The sequence below is a fragment of the Lissotriton helveticus genome, chromosome 6 (assembly GCF_964261635.1).
Source record: "Lissotriton helveticus chromosome 6, aLisHel1.1, whole genome shotgun sequence".
Taxonomy (NCBI): domain Eukaryota; kingdom Metazoa; phylum Chordata; class Amphibia; order Caudata; family Salamandridae; genus Lissotriton; species Lissotriton helveticus.
The window spans coordinates 1,029,717,898-1,029,736,300 of record NC_136067.1 but is presented as its reverse complement, the minus strand read 5'-3'; the positions used below and the strand labels follow the sequence as shown (position 1 = coordinate 1,029,736,300).

The window sequence follows — 18,403 nt, the reverse complement described above, 5'->3', positions numbered from 1 at the left end:
CAGGATCTCTGCGATTAGCGTCGTTAAAACCCGCCCACTGAGTTCAGTGTACTGGGGCGCGAACCTGAAAGCGCGGTGGGAGCGCACGAGACGCCGTCGCCGTGAGCGTGCACATCAGCTGTCCCGGCGCAAGCTGAAGATCGCCGGAGAAGACACGCTGTTATATAATTACATATGCATGAGAATAAAGCAATGCAACAACTTCAATTCTCTGACTATTATTTTACACACGCCGACCTCGGAGTCTGAAGAGCCTGCTGCCGAGACTGACCCGCTAAGGAGGGAGAAGGACACGCGGAAAGAGCCCGGTGAGGGGGAGGGGATGTGTGTGTGTGTGCATGTGTGTGTGTGTGCATGTGTGTGTGCATGTGTGTGTGCATGTGCGTGTGCGTGTGCATGTGCCTGTGCGTGTGTGCGTGCGCGGGTGCATGTGTGTGCGCGCGTGCGTGTGTGCGCGTGTGTGTGTGCGCATGTGTGCGCATGTGTGTGCGCGCATGTGCGTGTGCATGTGTGTGTGTGTGCATATGTGTGTGCGTGTGTGTGCGTGTGCGTGCATGCATGCGTGCATGTGTGCGTGTGCATGTGTGCGTGTGCATGTGTGCGTGTGCATGTGTGCGTGTGCATGTGTGCGTGCGCGTGTGTGCGCGCATGTGTGTGTGCGCATGTGTGCGCATGTGTGCGCATGTGTGTGTGCGCATGTGCATGTGTGTGCGTGCATATGTGTGTGTGCGCATGTGCATGTGTGTGCGTGCCTTTGTGTGTGTGCATGTGTGTGTGCATGTGTGTGTGCATGTGCATGTGCGCGCGTGTGTGTGTGTGTGCGCGCGTGTGCGCGTGTGTGCGCGTGCGTGTGTGTGCATGTGTGTGTGTGTGCATGTGTGTGTGCGTGTGTGTGTGTGTGCGCGTGTGTGTGTGTGTGTGTGTGTGTCTGTCTGCGTGCGCACTCCATTGTGACAGGGATCAGCATGCCGGAATCGGAGCGCGTGTTCACGCGCGCGGCCTGATCAGATTCCGGCATGCTGCGCATGCACAGCTGTTGTCTCCTCTTGGCTCCTTGTAAGCCGAGGCGACGACAATAAGGTCTCGCAGTGACATCCCTTTGCGATCGTCGCAGGTGCGAGACCTAATAAAACAGGATTAGTAAAGACCCTGTGACAAAAAACAAAGCATTTAAAACTTAAGTAAAATGCTTTTTATGTATCTATTACATATCTAAAACTACTTACCTTTAGAAACCTTTCTGTTGGATAAGTTTCACCTCTCAAGAACTGTCTTTTTAAATATAGCGTCTATTGAAGCGTGGGTATGGAAAGGTTTTGCATACATATTTTGTAAGAGCTGCTCTAAAGTGACCAGTGTATACAGAATAGACAAACTGCAGGAGTAAAGATCACCTTTAATGCCTGGCTGTAGTCTCCTTTTCCACCAAGGGTCCACAGGGGTGATGACAATCTGGATTCCCAAGGATGAGGAGGAGCAATCTGCAGCTGTATCATTGCGGTCTTAACACTGCCAGAGGCGTACATATACACGAGTGGAGTCATTTTGCCCTTAGGCCCACCTTGTAAAGAAGATTTTCAGGGACATGAATCTGGTGCAGATGTGGCATACACTCCATCTTAAAAAGGACAACTCAAAAACCGAAGGTCACAGTCCAACTAGGATTCCAGCACTATATGACTTACAAGGTGGTGGCAGCTCCTTGGAAGTTTTTTGATATCAGAGCTCGTGCAGATTGCGAGGGGCTCCTCCTCTGCACACTGGGATTCATTATTGTGTACTTTTTTAAATCGTATTTGTACTCTGTTTTAAACGTGCTCTTAATTGAACAATAATTGATTGCCTAAGACGCTTAAAACACATGTATTAACTTACTATATTTGTGGACCCCCAGCCCCGTTCCATCGCGGCTTGTGCCGATTGTGTGGAGGGCAGGGTCAGCTTCAAAATTACAGAGCCGCCTCCCCGAGCAGAACGGAGTTAGCGTTCCAGCTGGGGGCGGGGCTGAAAGGATAAAATGGTCACTCTCAAGCGCAGCGGTCGAGCGCAGCGGGAGCGCCGACACCGCGCCGAAGCCGTGCCAAAGGGGTGCCAGTCTGCGCCAGTCCGCGCTGGATCCGTGCTGTGCGCCATACCCCCTGCTTCTTGCTACACCCACAATATTCCCAAGGTAATAACCTACACGCGATCCCAACTTTTGTGTATAGGCAATACTTTAATTGATAAAAGATGTTCCCACTTCTCTGCTGACTCTCTGGCCAATCTGCCTATTAATCCTTGTCCAAATTGTGCTTTTAAATCTACCTCTCCTCATTTTAATCTAGCTGCCCCTAGGCTGCCACTAATCCCTGAAGATTCTGTATATTGTGCACTTATAAACGCTCGCTCCCATGTCAAACATAGGTATGAGGTCGCTGAATTTATAGCCACCCAAAATCTTGACATACTGTTTATTACAGAGACCTGGGCAGACTCGGCCTCTGGCCCGGATTTTAAGATAGCTACTCCTGATGGCAATTATGTCACCCGACTAATTTCAAAGTTCCTGCTGAGCACTCAGATTGAAGATGTATAAATTCCGGGTCCAGTATAAAGTCTTCAAACACTAGCAATTTTCTTCATGAAAGTTCTGTCAGTATTCGGGAGTGTCAATGATGCATGAAAGTAGTATCAATCTTATTACAAATCAAAACGTCAACGAACGTGAGGTTGGTTCTTTTATTTCCAAATATCAGCCAATTCTGCAGCTGATATTTGGAAATAAAAGAACCAACCTCACGTTCGTTGACGTTTTGATTTGTAATAAGATTGATACTACTTTCATGCATCATTGACACTCCCGAATACTGACAGAACTTTCATGAAGAAAATTGCTAGTGTTTGAAGACTTTATACTGGACCCGGAATTTATACATCTTCAATCTGAGTGCTCAGCAGGAACTTTGAAATTTGTTATTTTCAGAGCATAGCTCATTGAATTTTGGGGGAGGTTGGTAACCTCCCTCTCTTGCTTGGAGCACCGAACGTAAATTGTTTCAAGTATACCGTGGCCTTACTTTTTGCAGAGCGCCCTGTTAACCTGTTACCTAACCTTGAATTTAAATGTCACCCGACTAGATAGCTAAACCACCCCCTCTTTTTCCAGAGGATCTATCATACATCGTGCTAACTTGGCTCTAAAAACTGAGCCAATGATCCACGATTCCATGGAAGCCTTATGTTTCACCTTTACTCTTTCTCCCACTCAAACGTTTAAAGGCATATTACTTTACCGACCTCCTACCTCACGTACATCCTTCCTGGAAGCTCTTAATCCTCCATTAGAACCAGTAGCTGCCTATACAGAATACACAATATTGGGTGATTTTAATTTTCATCTAGAAAATCGGGTTGATAAAGATTCCATCAAGATTATCTCTGATTTTCAAGCAGTAGGCTTAGAACAACGAGTCTCATCACCCACCCACCAAGCCGGCCATATCCTGGACGGACTATTCACTAATAACATATTCATGAATAAACCTACGGTGATTTCACTCACCTGGACTGATCATTCGGCAGTCGTATTCTCTATATTAATTAGGAAACATAAACACTGCGTACCATCTGCACGCTCACAAATTAAATGTCGTGATTGGAAAAATATCGACCACCTTGTTTTTAATAATGTACTCAAAGCCAATAAATACAAAGAGTCAAATGACCCAAGTGAAGCATCCAATAACTATGTGCGCTGGTTGAACGACGCACTAGATTATGTGGCACCTGTCAAAAAACTACGGCCTAACCGTAATAAACCTTCTGCTCCTTGGTTCTCCGAACTACTAAGGCTCGAGAGACAAAGATGTCCCAATTTAGAGAGACGCTGGCGCAGGAATTACGACAATAATGACAAAGAGAGATACAAGACAGCCCTGCAAAACTATAAAAAACTTCTTATTAAGGAAAAATGTAACTATTACACCACACAAATAGAATCAGCTCAAAACTCGAGCAAACAGTTATTCCAGGTGGCAAAAAAGCTATCCAACCCCATGGTCCCTGATTCCATAGAACCTTCTCAATCCTTCTGTAATGAAATTGCGGATTTTTTCAAAGGAAAAGTCACAGATATTTTTAATCACTTTACACAAAAAAAACTTCTGATGCTACAGTTGGCCCAGTTGCTCCTTATATACCTGCCAGACCAACCCTAGAAGCATTCTCCTCACTCTCTCAAGCATCTATAGAGGAAATTATGAATGCGGTCAAATCAGGATCTCCTATGGATTCTTGCCCCCCAAGCATTCTCAAATTGGCATCTGATCAAGTAGCTCCGGTGCTTACCCATATTTGTAACACGATGTTCCAGACAGGAGATTATCCCAAAATCTGGAAGAAAGTCATCGTGAAGCCCCTTCTAAAACAAATCAACACTAAATCCAGCTGAGTTAAAAAGCTATCGTCCCATTGCCTCGCTTCCTTATCCTTCTAAGGTATTTGAGAAGGCAATGAATTTACAACTTTCAAGCTTTATTGATAACAACAACAACTTATTAGATGATACCCAATTTGGGTTTAGAAAGGGGCACGGCACCGAGACCGCCCTGATAAAAGCAACTGAAGAAGTCAGAATAATTTTAGATCAAGGCGGCACAGCAGTTTTGATACTATTAGATCTATCGGCTGCTTTTGACACGGTCGATCATAACATCTTGATCGACCGTGTCAATGCCATGGGCATCCAAGGCAAAGCTAAGACTCTTCTGGCATCTTTTCTATCAGACAGAGAACAGTCTGTGAAAATGGGTAGCTACTACTCCCCTGATTTCACCTTGCCGTGTGGAGTTCCTCAGGGCTCCTCGCTAAGTCCGACGCTTTTTAATATCTATGTATCTGACTTAGCGAGGGTGATTAAGTCATTCGGCATAGGAATAACCTCATATGCCGATGACACTCAATTAGTCCTGGCTATTCATAGAAATGGAGCTGCAGTGGCCGCTAACTTTCAGGAAGGAATGAGAGCGATCTGCACCTGGATGGACCAGAACTGCTTAAAATTAAACTCCGATAAGACGGAGGTCATGCTCTTCGGTGAACTGACCTCGTCTTGGTCACCAGTTTGGTGGTCAGCAGAGCTGGGAGATCCACCTCTCCCGGTGCTAAAAGTTAGGAATCTCGGAGTCCTATTCGATAATAAGCTTACTTTCCTTAGCCATGCCAATGCAGTGGTTTCAGCATCCTTTTATACCTTGAGAATGGTAAAAAAGCTTCTTCCGTTTCTTCCTCAAAACTCAGGTAAAACCCTAATGTCTACGCTAGTCCTCTCAAAAATTGATTATTGCAACGGACTATGGCTGAATGCACAGGAACAAGTCATGAATAAATTACAACTAGTGCAAAATGCTGCTGCGAGAATTTTAACTGGTACACCGAAATTCTCATCCATCTCTCCCATTATTCGCCAACTACATTGGCTGCCTGTCAGAAGCCGCACAAAGTTTAAGGCGCTGTGCATCATTTATAAAACATTGAACAATACTGGACCTGACTTCCTAAAAAAATCTATCACTTTCCATAAACCCAATCGTTCCCTACGCTCTGCGGCATTCTCAGCTACTTGATATTCCACGCACTAGGAAAGCAACATGGGGTGACAAACGCTTCACAGTTGCTGCCTCGAAATTGTGGAATCAGCTCCCCCTTAATATCAGATCAAGTTCTTCCTTGCTTATATTTCGGAAGCACATAAAAACTTGGCTTTTCAACCAGTAAGTCCCTGTAGGAGCTCCCTGTAATCTTAACGAACTCCAGCGCCGAGACACCGCAAGGTATTTGTGCGCTTCTAGAAATTTTATAAATAAATAAATAAATAAAATAACTATGTCCAAACATGTACAGACCGAAATCTGTCAAGAGTAATCATTGGGAGGGTTTTGACATCGAAAGCATCTAGATGTTGAGGCAACCTTAATGGATGAAGACTCAATAACTGCAGATAGAAATATGAAAAATTGCACCTTTGCCCCTAATGGGCCAGAACGTGTGTCAAGGAGGGGTTAACCAGGATTGATGGAAGGGAAAGATCACACCTCGGTTGCTTGTTGCGTTAGCCCCCAGTGGATCCACAATGTCCCATTGTGGAAAAGTAAATTTTGTCATGTTCTGTGTCCCTACGTGTCATCCATCATATGTTATGTGTGCATGATTAAATATGCATATGTTATTCCCCATGTTCGATTAATGACGCAAGTACAGTTGTGTCCACCTCTAATATGCCAAATATGCCAGTTTCCAGTTCCCGTGAATACTACGGATATCAGGCCTATGTAAAGCTACGTTGCCACGTTTCTCAGTGTGCACGTTATTCCATTATATAGTCCCCGTTTATAGGCCTCAAAAGGGCCTGGACACCAGATTCAGCTCCTGTCTCCTGAAGCCTCGCTGAGGAGCGATACAGCCCCCACCTGTATCCTCGACCCTTCACTTACTTCCTGCCTCGCAGTGCCCGGCCCAGCATGGCTCAGTCTCTGAGTCTGCCAAGAATATGTTATGAGTCCAGTTATCAGTTCAGCCCTCCTTCTCTGCATTCCTAAAGCTACTGAACTGCATCAATAGTTTCCGTCATTGTCTAGCCTTCACGTCTCCACGTTAGAGAAATACTGCATTTAATGGTCATTTAATATTCTTCAACACGCACTACATGTAGAATAATGCATGCTCCAGTCTTAGAGCCTGTTAGCCTTTCCTCTCTTGACTTCTAGTTCATATCAACATGTTCCCTAAACATCAGATACTAGATAGGGTTTAGGTACATGTCGCTCCGACCCTCCAGACTTTAGTCTCTGCTCCTAGCACAGAGTTCATAGCCCCCAGCTTCTCCTAGTAATACGTCATTGCCAGTTTGCGCGCACCACCAGATTAGAGGTCCCGGCTCCTTAGGTAGCCCCCTCCAATGTTTCCGCCCATTCATGACATATTCTGTTACGTTTGCATCACATGTCTATGTATACGCCCCGTTACACCTACTTTCGCCCTTATCTTTCGCGACTGCTACGCGTCACACCTTCTGCTCCACCCACTGCTACGCCTACTGCAATGTAATGCTATGTGTTTGCGTTATGTATATATGCTCATGTATTGTTATTAAAAAGGCAGCGCGCTCATCCCAGATCCAGCCCCAGCAGCTGCTGGGCCCTGTCACCCTGTCATCCTATTCCTATGCAGGTTGTCCTGTTCCTGTCCTTATGCTGTATTAAACCTGCAAAACTCCTACTACCTCGAATCTTGACTCTTATTTATTGAGCTATCTGTTATGATATATGTCTAGTCAAAAATAGGGTATTATTTATTTACCACACCATGAAAAAAGGAACATAGAAAACAACAATAGCTAAACATACTATTGCCCTCTGAATATTTACCTCCCTACAAAGCAACAACTTCCCATCTTAAAGAATATATCCACCCTACAGGAAAACTCACCAAAAATAAATTGTTCCTAGAAGGCTCCAAGCCTGAGAGGATCATTATGACAGGAAATTACACCATAGTTGAGCGATTTAGACTGCGTTCAAGCCTTTAATAGGGAGTGGTTTGGTGTGTAGGAAAAGATGAATCTTCATAAAAAAGACAGGCAGAAAGTTCAATAAAGCAAAAAATGTATGTATCATTTGATATATAAAAAAGGAAAAGTCGGAGGTCAGAGTTATGGAATTTTCACCATTAAGTGGAAAAAAAGACTGAGGACACAAAAGACTGAGGGCACAATTGCCACTGTGATGTATGCTGCAAAAAGTGTCTACAAGAAGGATACAAACATTCTAATTTAGGTTACCTGATGGTAAAGGAATGTAAATTCTTTTTTCGAGTCTCCGCCTAAGAGCCTCATCGATATCCCAGGGAAAGTTAGTTGCTGCAAGCACCATTACCATTCTTAAGGGATCATCATTTTCTGAAGTTCCTCCCACACCTAAAAGGAGAAAAACAATACACTGATTTTGCAATTTGGTTTATAGATTTTATAGCATTACAACCACACACTCAGTTGGTGAGCTGCTACTTCAAGAGGAGGTCCTCCACTACTGGTAACTTACAGTGATTGTAATCCTTTCATTGGCTTTATAGTAGTAGTATAACAACCATCAACCACACAGTGAGCAAAGGATATATTCAAGAGATAATGGCCGTGACTCACATATTTCATTAAGCTTGGGTTTGCAAACTGCATAGCAAACACTTTCAGGAACCCAATTTTACATATTATAACTATTTTGTATACAGTTGAATGGGCTGCACCTTTCAGTTTCTCAATCTACAGTACCTAGGGATCACCAGTTTGGCGCCAGAGTCCCACTGGTTCTATGGCCAATACACCTGAAAAATGAAAAATGTTGATGTTTTACTGGAAACTGGTATGGGATGAATTTCTTGATGGTTCGAGTGATGTTTGTAAACACAAAAATATGAAAAAAGGGCTTTTTTTAATGAATTTTCCCTCAACTTTCATCCTGTGACTCCCTGATAAACTATGTAAAAACGAAATAAATGTAACAAATTACAAAAGAGAAAAATTACCACCAGGAGGACCAAGCAACTTCTCCCCCAAAAAGTGTTTTGTGAGTGGGGAGGAGGGGTTATGCAACAAAAATGCACATACAGTTTTTAATTTAATTTCCTAAACAAACAATTGTTTCATTTGAAGAAAAATGGAACAACCCCATTTTCTGTTGATTTTATATCACTAAGAATAATGTAGTGGTGAGAGTTGGGGTTTGGGCTAGAGTGGGTGCAGGGTTTGTAGGTTTGATGTTGCTTGGCACACAAAGCTGGTCCATTACGCCTCTCCAACTTTCTGGTGAGCCCTATATTACACTCTGTGTACTGCTGGAAAATTCAATTATTGAACAGAGTGAGTTCCGAGAGTGAAGAAATCCACCAAAAGTGTTCAAAGCTCTGCTGGCTTGCCTTTTGAAGGAAGGAAAACTATAGCCTCTAAGAGGCAGAGCACACACAATCCTATATGACACCACTGAAACTGCCAGCCTTTTCTATCATGCAGTGCAAGATAAAAAATACATTTAAGTTTGAAGGAAATGCAGTAGCATCATCACTACAGTTGCATCCTTTCTTTGCCAAATCGTTTTGAAAACTGAGAGGTAGGAGGGTTGTTTATTGACTCGGAGAGAATGTCCATGTCATAGAAAATTCTGCAAATTTCCTTCATCATGGGATTCTCTCCAACAACCACAAACAGTGGAAGAGAACACAGGAGCAATTCTCATCTGTGGGGGGTTTCTACCAGTGAAGGACCAAGTAGTTACTAAGAAACTAAGTTACGTGAGGAAACCTGATATACCAGGTTCTGTTCTGGAGTAAAAGTCAATACAGTAATGTTTAGCATGAACACATCTCCCAATAACAGCTCTACAAATGTCTGGTATCAGGGCAGCAAAAGTCGCTTTCCTCCCAGTAGAATTGGCCTTAGGTTTAAGTGGAAGGGATAGGTTGACCTTTTGGTAGCAAGTGGTTATGCAGTAAATTATCCATTTAGCTATGGTTTGTTTACAGAAGCAAATCTGGTGCAGACTACTCCATAATTGACAAACTGTATTGATTGTCCAAAACCTTTGGTTTTATTAAGTAATGTTTCAGAACTGTTTTCTGGAGTGATGTTTCGGCTGGAGATGAATGACCTGGAAAAAGTTGTAAAGGAAACTGCTTTAATGTGAACATCCAAAATGGCTTTGGGCAGAAGAGATGTGTTTTCAAGGAAACCTTCATACGGTGGAAAAGCAAGTAAGGTTCCTTCCAAAACACAGCTTGAAACTCACTCACTGTTCTTCTCAATGTTAATGCTACACGAAAATTCTCTTTCCACGAAAAATGTTTCATATTAGACTGGTGCATGGGTTCAAATGGAAGGCCTCTTAATTTGGCAAGGACAATGATAAGTTCCCATGGTGGGAGACCTTATTGGAGGAAAAAGCTCTCATGCTCTCATTCCAATGGCCTGGTGAAAAATAAGGGCTGTGAATGACTTCTTATAAGCAGTGATAGCAGCAAAAACGCACATTTGTATCGGAAAACTGAAGGACATTTTGTGCGAATCAAAAAAGACGAGCATTACGGTCTCCTATTGGCAATTCCTCAGGTCAACTTATTTCTCAAGTCTTAAAAAGCACATTGGCAAAAGAAATTAGTTGGCCAGGTACCAATGCTTTTTACTAAAATGAAAGTTCCTCAGAAGAAGCTGCTTTAGAACTGCTATTGAAATCTTGCCTTTGAGTTGTTGCAAGACCTTGTCCACAGCCTCCTAGACTCCATATTGCACCAACCCACTTAAGGAAGTATTACAGACCACAGAAAGCCTAAGCAATCATTTGAAGGAATTTGACCACATCCTAATGGAAATCCACTTGCTGCCTGTTTCCGCTGGCATCATCTTTAGAATTAGCAGCACCATCTAAAAAGCCAATTTAACAGGTATCCATGTCTGAGTGACATGCGTATTATCTTCATAGGCTCTAGGAATACCTGCAGTCAGCTCATCTTCACCCTGCCAAAAAGGAAAAACAAGGCAACCGGCCTTCACCTTTCATGCACCCACAATTTGGAATGGTCCATTCCTACTCAGAGCACAGCTAACCCTCAAATCACTTGACTGTATTTGCCTCTAGTTCTGTACAGTGCTCTGCCGCCAGTCGTCTAGGTCTGTGCTACACAAATATAGCATGCATCCATACCGTATATTCTTCTTACATTTATCCATTTATAAAGCGCTTGGTTACACCACCGGTGTGTCCCGGAACTAGAAGCATACTATCATAAGGCAGAAAAAGCAAAGTCTAGAGTGACCACTCGGCTCTCAGGGAAGTGACTGGAGGACTTAACAGTCTATTCCGGTTTGATGGTGGGGAAGCAATGTCTTTTGTTTTTTGCGGAAGGTGGCTTCACATGAATCCGTTCTAATGTCTGCTACCAATGTGTTCCAGTGTTTGGCTGCCAGGAATCTAAAGGAGCGTCTACCCATCCTCGCCTTATGCATTCTTGGTACAATGACCAGAGCCCTTCCTTTGGATCTACGGTCCCGGCTGGGTGTGCAGGCGGTTATCATTGCTTGTAGATACTGCAGACCTTTTTTTGCCAGAATCGGTGGCAGTAGCACATTATCTTGAACAGTACTCTTTTCTCTACAGGTAGCCAATGCAGGTGCCGCAGGGCTTTTGTTATAGATGTTCTTCTTGGGAATTTCATCACTGGGCGAGCTGCAGCATTTTGTATCAATTGCAGCTTCTTTAGCCCTTTTTGGATGAACCTAAATAGACAACATTGCCGTAGTCCATCTGGGAGGAGACCACGGCATGCACTATCGTTTTCCTTGCATTGACGGATAATAGATAAAGGATCTTCCTCAATACTTTCAGGGTCCCGAATCATTTACCATCACTTTCTGGATTTGACTCTCAAATGTCAGTTTGGAGTCAAACCACACTCCAAGGTTTTTAACTTCTACCTTTGAGGTTGGTAGCTGACCCAGCGTCTCAGGCCACCAAGCAGATGTCCAAACAAATGGACTTTCCCATAATCAGCACCTCTGTTTTGTTACCATTGAGCGTCAGGCAATGGCTAGACATCCATCCTGCTACCGGCATGCACTGGAATTTGGTAGGCATAGTTTCTCTCGTTATAACTTAGAACACATCGCAATAAAACTAACATTTTTACAGAGAAGGGAAAACCAGCAACACTACTTAAGGGTGAACCAGCAGTTTCTCTGAAAAGGAACAACTTTGGTACCATTTGTTGTAGTGGTCATTTATCATTGTTTAGAAACTGGGAAACTGAAGCACATGTGTACTTCAAATATCCTAGCCAAAGATAACCAATCAAAAAGCGCCGACAATGAACAGCAAAATATGCCTGAAAGACTAGTAGATTTAGTACAATCTGATCTGAGGGGGGACTATATGGATTAGAAAGTAAAACTCTTTTATAGACATGAGAGTGCCACCCCAAATGGGGTTGGTACATAAACAGAGAAAAGGTCAGTTAGTTGCTCTTGATATTTTGAGATTGCAGATGCTGTTAGAGCAGCTGCATGCAAATAGCTTCATGTGTGGAGAGGCGAAGACCAAAGCACAGCTGAAATTCAAATAGTTCTTACGTCAGCGATGAGAGACGAGTATGGTGTGCTCACTGCCCAAATGCAAAGACTACTTTGTAGAAGCTGGCTAGCCACACAGAAATGTGTACTGACCTAGCTTTGCATTTCTAATTAGTAGCAAACAGTTTTAGGTTTTCTAATGTTTGTACTTGAAAGGATAAGGGAATGAGATCACTTGTGAACGCAGTGTTGTGCAAAGTGACACACACTAGTCAACTAGACAAGAGGGAAGAGAGCTCCTCGACTTGGGGTAGGATTTCAGCTCATCTCACATAGAGGACGTTTTTTTTAACACAAAAAAGAAAAACTCTAAGAAGACCTGCATTAGCCATGACTGTCAATAAGAAAAGAACCACAAAAGATGCTCGCATACACATTCTGAGGAGGTAACCCTAGGTGCTAGATTAACTCAAATTTTTTTTATTTTTTATAAACAAGTAAAATATATACAAATATTTGTATTCACACTCTGAGGAAGACCCAGTGTAGCAGGGCCCAAAAAGGTATAAAAGCCCAGAGAGAACTAGTAAACAGAAACCACTGGATCAACCCACTATCAGAACCCCAGGAGCCAGCACATCTTACAGAATGTTACACACTTCCACACAGATTTGGAGTCAACCAAAAACTGAAGGGCAGAAAGTTCAGAAGAACTACAGAGAAGTCAGTCTCTGAGGGACAATCAAAATGGTCATGACGGTGTGATAGAAAAAGCTCAATCGGAGTTTTAGGAGGGGTACGGAACCTTAAAGGCACTGCTTGATGTAGTCAACAATTCAAAAGGGGGGTGGTGATGGACAGAGTATCTGAATTGAGCAGAACACTCCTACCCAGTCAAAAGATCAGGGCTTGATCCATCACCGTTTTTTAGCTCACTGCACCATCCCAGTTCAAAACCCGGCTACATGCAAATTAGTCTGGCCCTGGCCCAGTGCATCATGGGAACAGGGCAGACCAAACTACCAAGCCAATTCTTTACTGGGAAGGAAACAAGCTTCCGGGGACCGGTTTCTGATGTAGTCAACAAGCTGCTAGATACTGCAGGGAAGAGAGGAATTGGCTTGCTAACATGCTTAGCTCTCAGACAATTGATAAAGTGAATCAAGGGACCATGGCTCCGCAACTCAACGAGATGGTGGGGTGAGTGAAAGGGAAGCCAGCCGGTTTACCTCCTTCATGGAAGGGAATGGCCAGATTATACAGGTAAGCGCCTACAATGCTCCAGTCTCAGCCATTACATATAAGGTGCCACTCAACTATTAAAAAGCCTGCATACCCATTATTAGGAACCAAAGACTTACATTTCTATCCTATAGATACCACGCAAATACTGCTAAGGCTCAAAACGGAGTACTCCTGATCCCAAATATCTCCCTCTATTTGGCAAATGTTCAGAAAGGACTAAAGCAGTTTTTAGCTCATTGGAAGCAAAATATATAGGATTGCTATATTTGAAAATTTAGCAGTGAGTGCTTAGCACTACGGCACACAGGTTGATTATTGAATATTATTGATTAACATATAATACATTTTGGATAATTGTGACAGACCAGTACTTAAAATCAGTTTACTTGAGAGGATAGAATGCCATCTCTAGCAAGGATGGTTAAGTGGGGATACTAGGAGGGCCAGTAGAAAACAGTAGTGATGCCCTTTTGCTCATTTTCAGACATTTTAGAAACAAGATTCAATACTACAAAGGACACCAGCAATAAATATTGTTTCAACTAGAGCTTGCATTAAAAGGTGACGAGTATAATTATATTCTGAAGTGCAGGGAATTCTAGGTGGTTAAGCTGGGCAACCAGAGGCACAAGTTACTACTTGTGTAACGATATATCTGTAAGAGACATTAGTTAGTGATAGATTCCTTACCTTAGAATATCCCCAGGCGTCAGACTGGATCCGGAAATTTTTGCGTAGCAGTACCCTTGCGCGTCGGTAGGCGTCGTCTGCGGCTCCGCGTCCGTCGTCTGCGTCGTGATGACGTCGTCTGAGTACTTAGACGCCACCTCCGCGTGCTGACGTCAGTTCTTAGACACAGCTTTTCCGCGCCAGAAGCGCGGAGCCATGTTAAAAACCAACACTGGTGCCACTGAAACTAGGGCCCTGAAAGGGGATAACCCTAACCCTAGATATCGGTTTGCAGAACGGGGAGGATGGGTGGGTCGGTAAGGAATCCATCACTAACTAATGTCTCTTACAGATATATTGTTACACAAGTAGTAACTTGTGCATCTGAAAGAGACACGTTAGTGATAGATTCCTTACCTTAGAATAGATACCCCAGCAATACCAACCCCGGTGGTGGGTCTGCGAACCAATAATCACACCAGAAAGTCCTGGAGGACAGAACGGCCAAAGAAGCCATCCCTCCGGACTTGGCTGTCCAGGTAGTAGTGTCTCGCAAACGTGTGCAGTGATGCCCACGTAGCTGCCTGACCGATGTCTTGTAAGGGCACTCCCCGGCCCAGGGCAGTTGTAGTCGCCGTGGCTCGGGTGGAATGAGCCCGCAATCCAACAGGGGGCTCCTTTCTAGCCAAGGAATAACATGCCTGGATACACAAGATGATCCACCGGGAGATGGTCCTCTTGTGCACCTCTTTCCCCTTCTTAGCGCCCACGTAACCAACAAAGAGTTGGTCATCCACCCGGAACTGGCGTGTGCGATCCAAGTAGAATGAGAGCGCACGTTTTGGGTCCAGACGGTGGAGCCGCTCTTCCTCTTTAGAGGGGTGCGGAGGCGGAAAGAAGGTTGGCAAGGTGATGGACTGCCCGATATGGAAGGCTGTGACAACCTTGGGCAGGAAAGATGGCTTAGTACGCAACACAACTTTGTCCAGATGGACAGAAAGGAAAGGAGGAGTACAAGAAAGGGCCTGGAGCTCACTCACTCTCCTGGCAGAGGTGATGGCAACCAGGAAAGCAGTCTTCAGAGTTAGAAGGCGGAGAGGACAGTTGTGAAGTGGCTCAAAGGGAGCGCACATCAGAAATGTAAGAGCAAGGTTCAAGTCCCACTGAGGCATCACAAACGGAACAGGAGGGAACGTGTGTGTGATGCCCTTTAGAAATCTGTTTACAATAGGGGACTTGAACAAAGAAGGTTGATCAGGCAGCCTCAAAAAGGCTGAAAGGGCAGAAAGGTAGCCCTTGATAGTGCCCAGAGCAGAGCCCTGCTGGGGAAGAGAAAGAAGGAAGAGAAGAACCTCAGAGAGAGAGGCAGCAAGAGGATCCACAGCCTTTGCTGTGCACCATGCCACAAATCTGTTCCACCTGCAGGCGTATACCGACTTTGTGGAGGGACGCCTGGCTGCCAGAATGACGTTACAGACTTCAGGAGGCAAGTCAAATGGCCTCAACTGTCGCCGCTCAATCTCCAAGCATGGAGGTGGAGACAGACAGGTTCGGGTGGAGGACCGTCCCCTGCTGCTGCGACAGAAGGTCCTCCTGAAGAGGCAGACGAACCAGGGGATCGACTGACATACTGAGTAGCTCTGGATACCAGTACCTTCGTGCCCAGTCTGGAGCCACAAGGATGACTTGTGCCCGGTCGCGCTTGATCTTCAGCACTCTGGGCAGAAGTGGTATAGGCGGAAAGGCATACAATAGACCGCAACTTCACTCGCGACGAAAATCGTCTCCGAGCGAGTGCCGCCTTGGAAATTTCAACGCGCAGAACTGATGACATTGCGCATTCTCTTCGGTGGCGGATAGATCTAACCAAGGCTCTCCCCATCGCTGAAAGAGGCCTTGCGCCACGTCCGAGTTCAGACGCCATTCGTGATCCATCATGCACCGATGGCTGAGCTCGTCCGCCCTGGCGTTCAGAGAACCTGCCAGGTGTTGAGCCACCAGGGTCACGTCCTGGCGTTCCAGCCACTGCCAGAGGCGCAGAGCCTCCTGGCAAAGGGTCCACAACCCCACCCCGCCCTGTTTGTTGCAGTACCACATGGCGGTGGTGTTTTCCGTGAACACCTGCACTACACTCCCCCGGACAGAGGGGAGGAATGCTTTCAGTGCTAGACGAATAGCCCGTAACTCCAAAAGGTTGATGTGGAGCCGGGCCTCCGCCGGAGACCAGAGGCCTCTGATCTCCGCCTCTCCCATGTGGCCTCCCCAGCCCTGGAGAGACGCGTCAGTCACAACTACGTGCTCCGGTTGGGGAAGGGAGAGGGATCTGCCGCTGACCCAATCGCGGTCCGTGAGCCACCGCTGCAGCGGTCTCGCAGTGCCCTCCGAGATCAGGACGTGGTCGGACAGGTTGCCTTGATGCTGGGCCCACTGAAACTTCAGGTCCCACTGTAGAGCCCGCATCCGCCACCTGGCGTGATGCACCAGTAGGATGCAGGAGGCCATCAGCCCCAGAAGCCGCAGCGTCAACCTGACCGAGACCCGGGACAAAGGCTGAAAGATCGGAATCAGAGCCTGAATATCCCGGACCCGCTGTTTGGGTGGACAAACCCGAAACCGAATCGAGAACCGCTCCGATGAAGAGGAGCTTCTGAGAGGGGCACAGGTGTGACTTTGGCACATTGATGGAGAACCCCAGCTGGTGCAGGAGATCTGCCGTAGTCTGGAGGTGGCTGACGACTGTCTGGGGCGAGCCCGCCTTCAACAGCCAGTCGTCGAGGTAGGGGAAGACTGAAACCCCTAACCTGCGCAGATTAGCTGCGACCACCGCCATCACCTTTGTGAACACCAGTGGGGCGCTGGTAAGGCCGAAGGGGAGCACGGTATACTGAAAGTGCTCGTGGCCAACCGTGAACCGCAGGTAGCGCCGGTGGGCCGGCGGGACGGGGATGTGGAAATAAGCGTCCTGCAAGTCCAACGCTACCATCCAGTCTCCTGGGTCCAGGGCAGCGAAGACCTGAGCCAGAATCAGCATTTTGAACTTCTCCTTCCGGAGGAAGCCGTTGACGTTCCGTAGGTCCAAGATAGGGCGTAGGCCCCCTTTGCCCTTTTTGGGTACCAGAAATTAGTGGGAGTAGCAACCACACCCTACTTCCGGCCCAGGAACGCGCTCGATTGCCCCCTTGGCCAAGAGGGCCGTAACTTCCTCCTGCAGAAGTCGCAAATGATCCCCCGATACACGGTGGTTCTGCGGTGGCATGGCTGGAGGAGTCGCCTCGAAGGGGAGGGAGTAGCCCCTTAGGACGATCTGCAACACCCACCTGTCCGATGTAATAGTGCGCCAGTGGAGGAGGTGATGGCGAACCCTGCCCCCCACTGGCGTCACATGGGCCTGAAAGCACAGACTAGGAGGGTTTTGAGGCGGATGCTGCGGGGGAAGGTGTGGACTGACCTCGCCGTTGTCCCCGACCGCCGCCACGGCGGTTTCCACAGACGCCTCCGCGTTGGGTATTACCCTGCGGAGCGTGGCTGGCAGCACGTGTGGGTACACCCCTTCTGTGGCCACGAAAAGAGTGAAAGGCAGCCGATTGCTGGCGCGGGGCCGAGAGGCCCAAGGACTTGGCCGTAGCCCTGGAGTCCTTAAAGCGCTCAAGCGCATGGTCTGCCTTGTCGCCAAAAAGGCGACGGCCATCAAACGGCATGTCCATCAGTGTGTTTTGGACATCGGCCAAAAAGTTGGCGGACCTCAACCAGGCGTGACGTCTGACCACCACCGTCGTTGCCATCGCTCTACCTAGTGAGTTGGTGGTATCCAGTCCACACCGGATAGAATATCTGGCTGCATCCCAGCCCTCCACAAGGGCCTGGCCGAGTTTGGCCCGTACCTCCAACGGACACTCTGGCAGAACATCCGCAACCGTATCCCACAGAGAGTGCGTGTAGCGGCCCAAGAGACATGCGGTTGGAAGACCGCAGTCTCAGACTAAGGGAGGAGAAGATCTTTTTACCGTACTGCTCGTACCTCTTGGATTCCCTGTCCGGCGGAGCCGACGGGAATGCGGTCTGGGAATTGGAGGCCTGGATGACCAGGCTCTCGGGGGTGGGGTGGGTGGACAGGAAACATGGGTCGCCGGGGCCGGGCGGTGGCGTCTGGCCACGTTCCTATCTACGGGCGAACCCGTAGCGGGCTTGGACCAAGTGCCCAAAAGAACGTCGGTTAAGGCCTCGTTAAACGGCAGCAGAGGCTCGGCTGAGCATGACTGCGGCTTAAGGACCTCGGTGAGGAGGTTAGTCCTCACGGCCGCGACGGGGAGCTCAAGGCCCAAGGCCCTGAGGATAATGATTGGCGCCGACTTGGAATCGCAGGAACTTCCTGTGTTTGTGTGCAATGGGCACATGGAAGTACGC

At 46.6% G+C, this 18,403-nt stretch overlaps 1 protein-coding gene across 2 annotated transcripts in view; it reads right to left on the bottom strand.

The window, feature by feature from the left end:
- KATNA1 (katanin catalytic subunit A1) overlaps positions 1–18,403 on the bottom strand; it is a 238,991-nt gene that overhangs the window by 73,037 nt on the left and 147,551 nt on the right. For both annotated transcript variants that reach the window (XM_078648652.1, XM_078648653.1), the window contains exon 9: positions 7,817–7,951. In XM_078648652.1, coding sequence (XP_078504778.1) covers positions 7,817–7,951 — 135 coding nt within the window. The remainder of the gene's footprint in view (positions 1–7,816; positions 7,952–18,403) is intronic.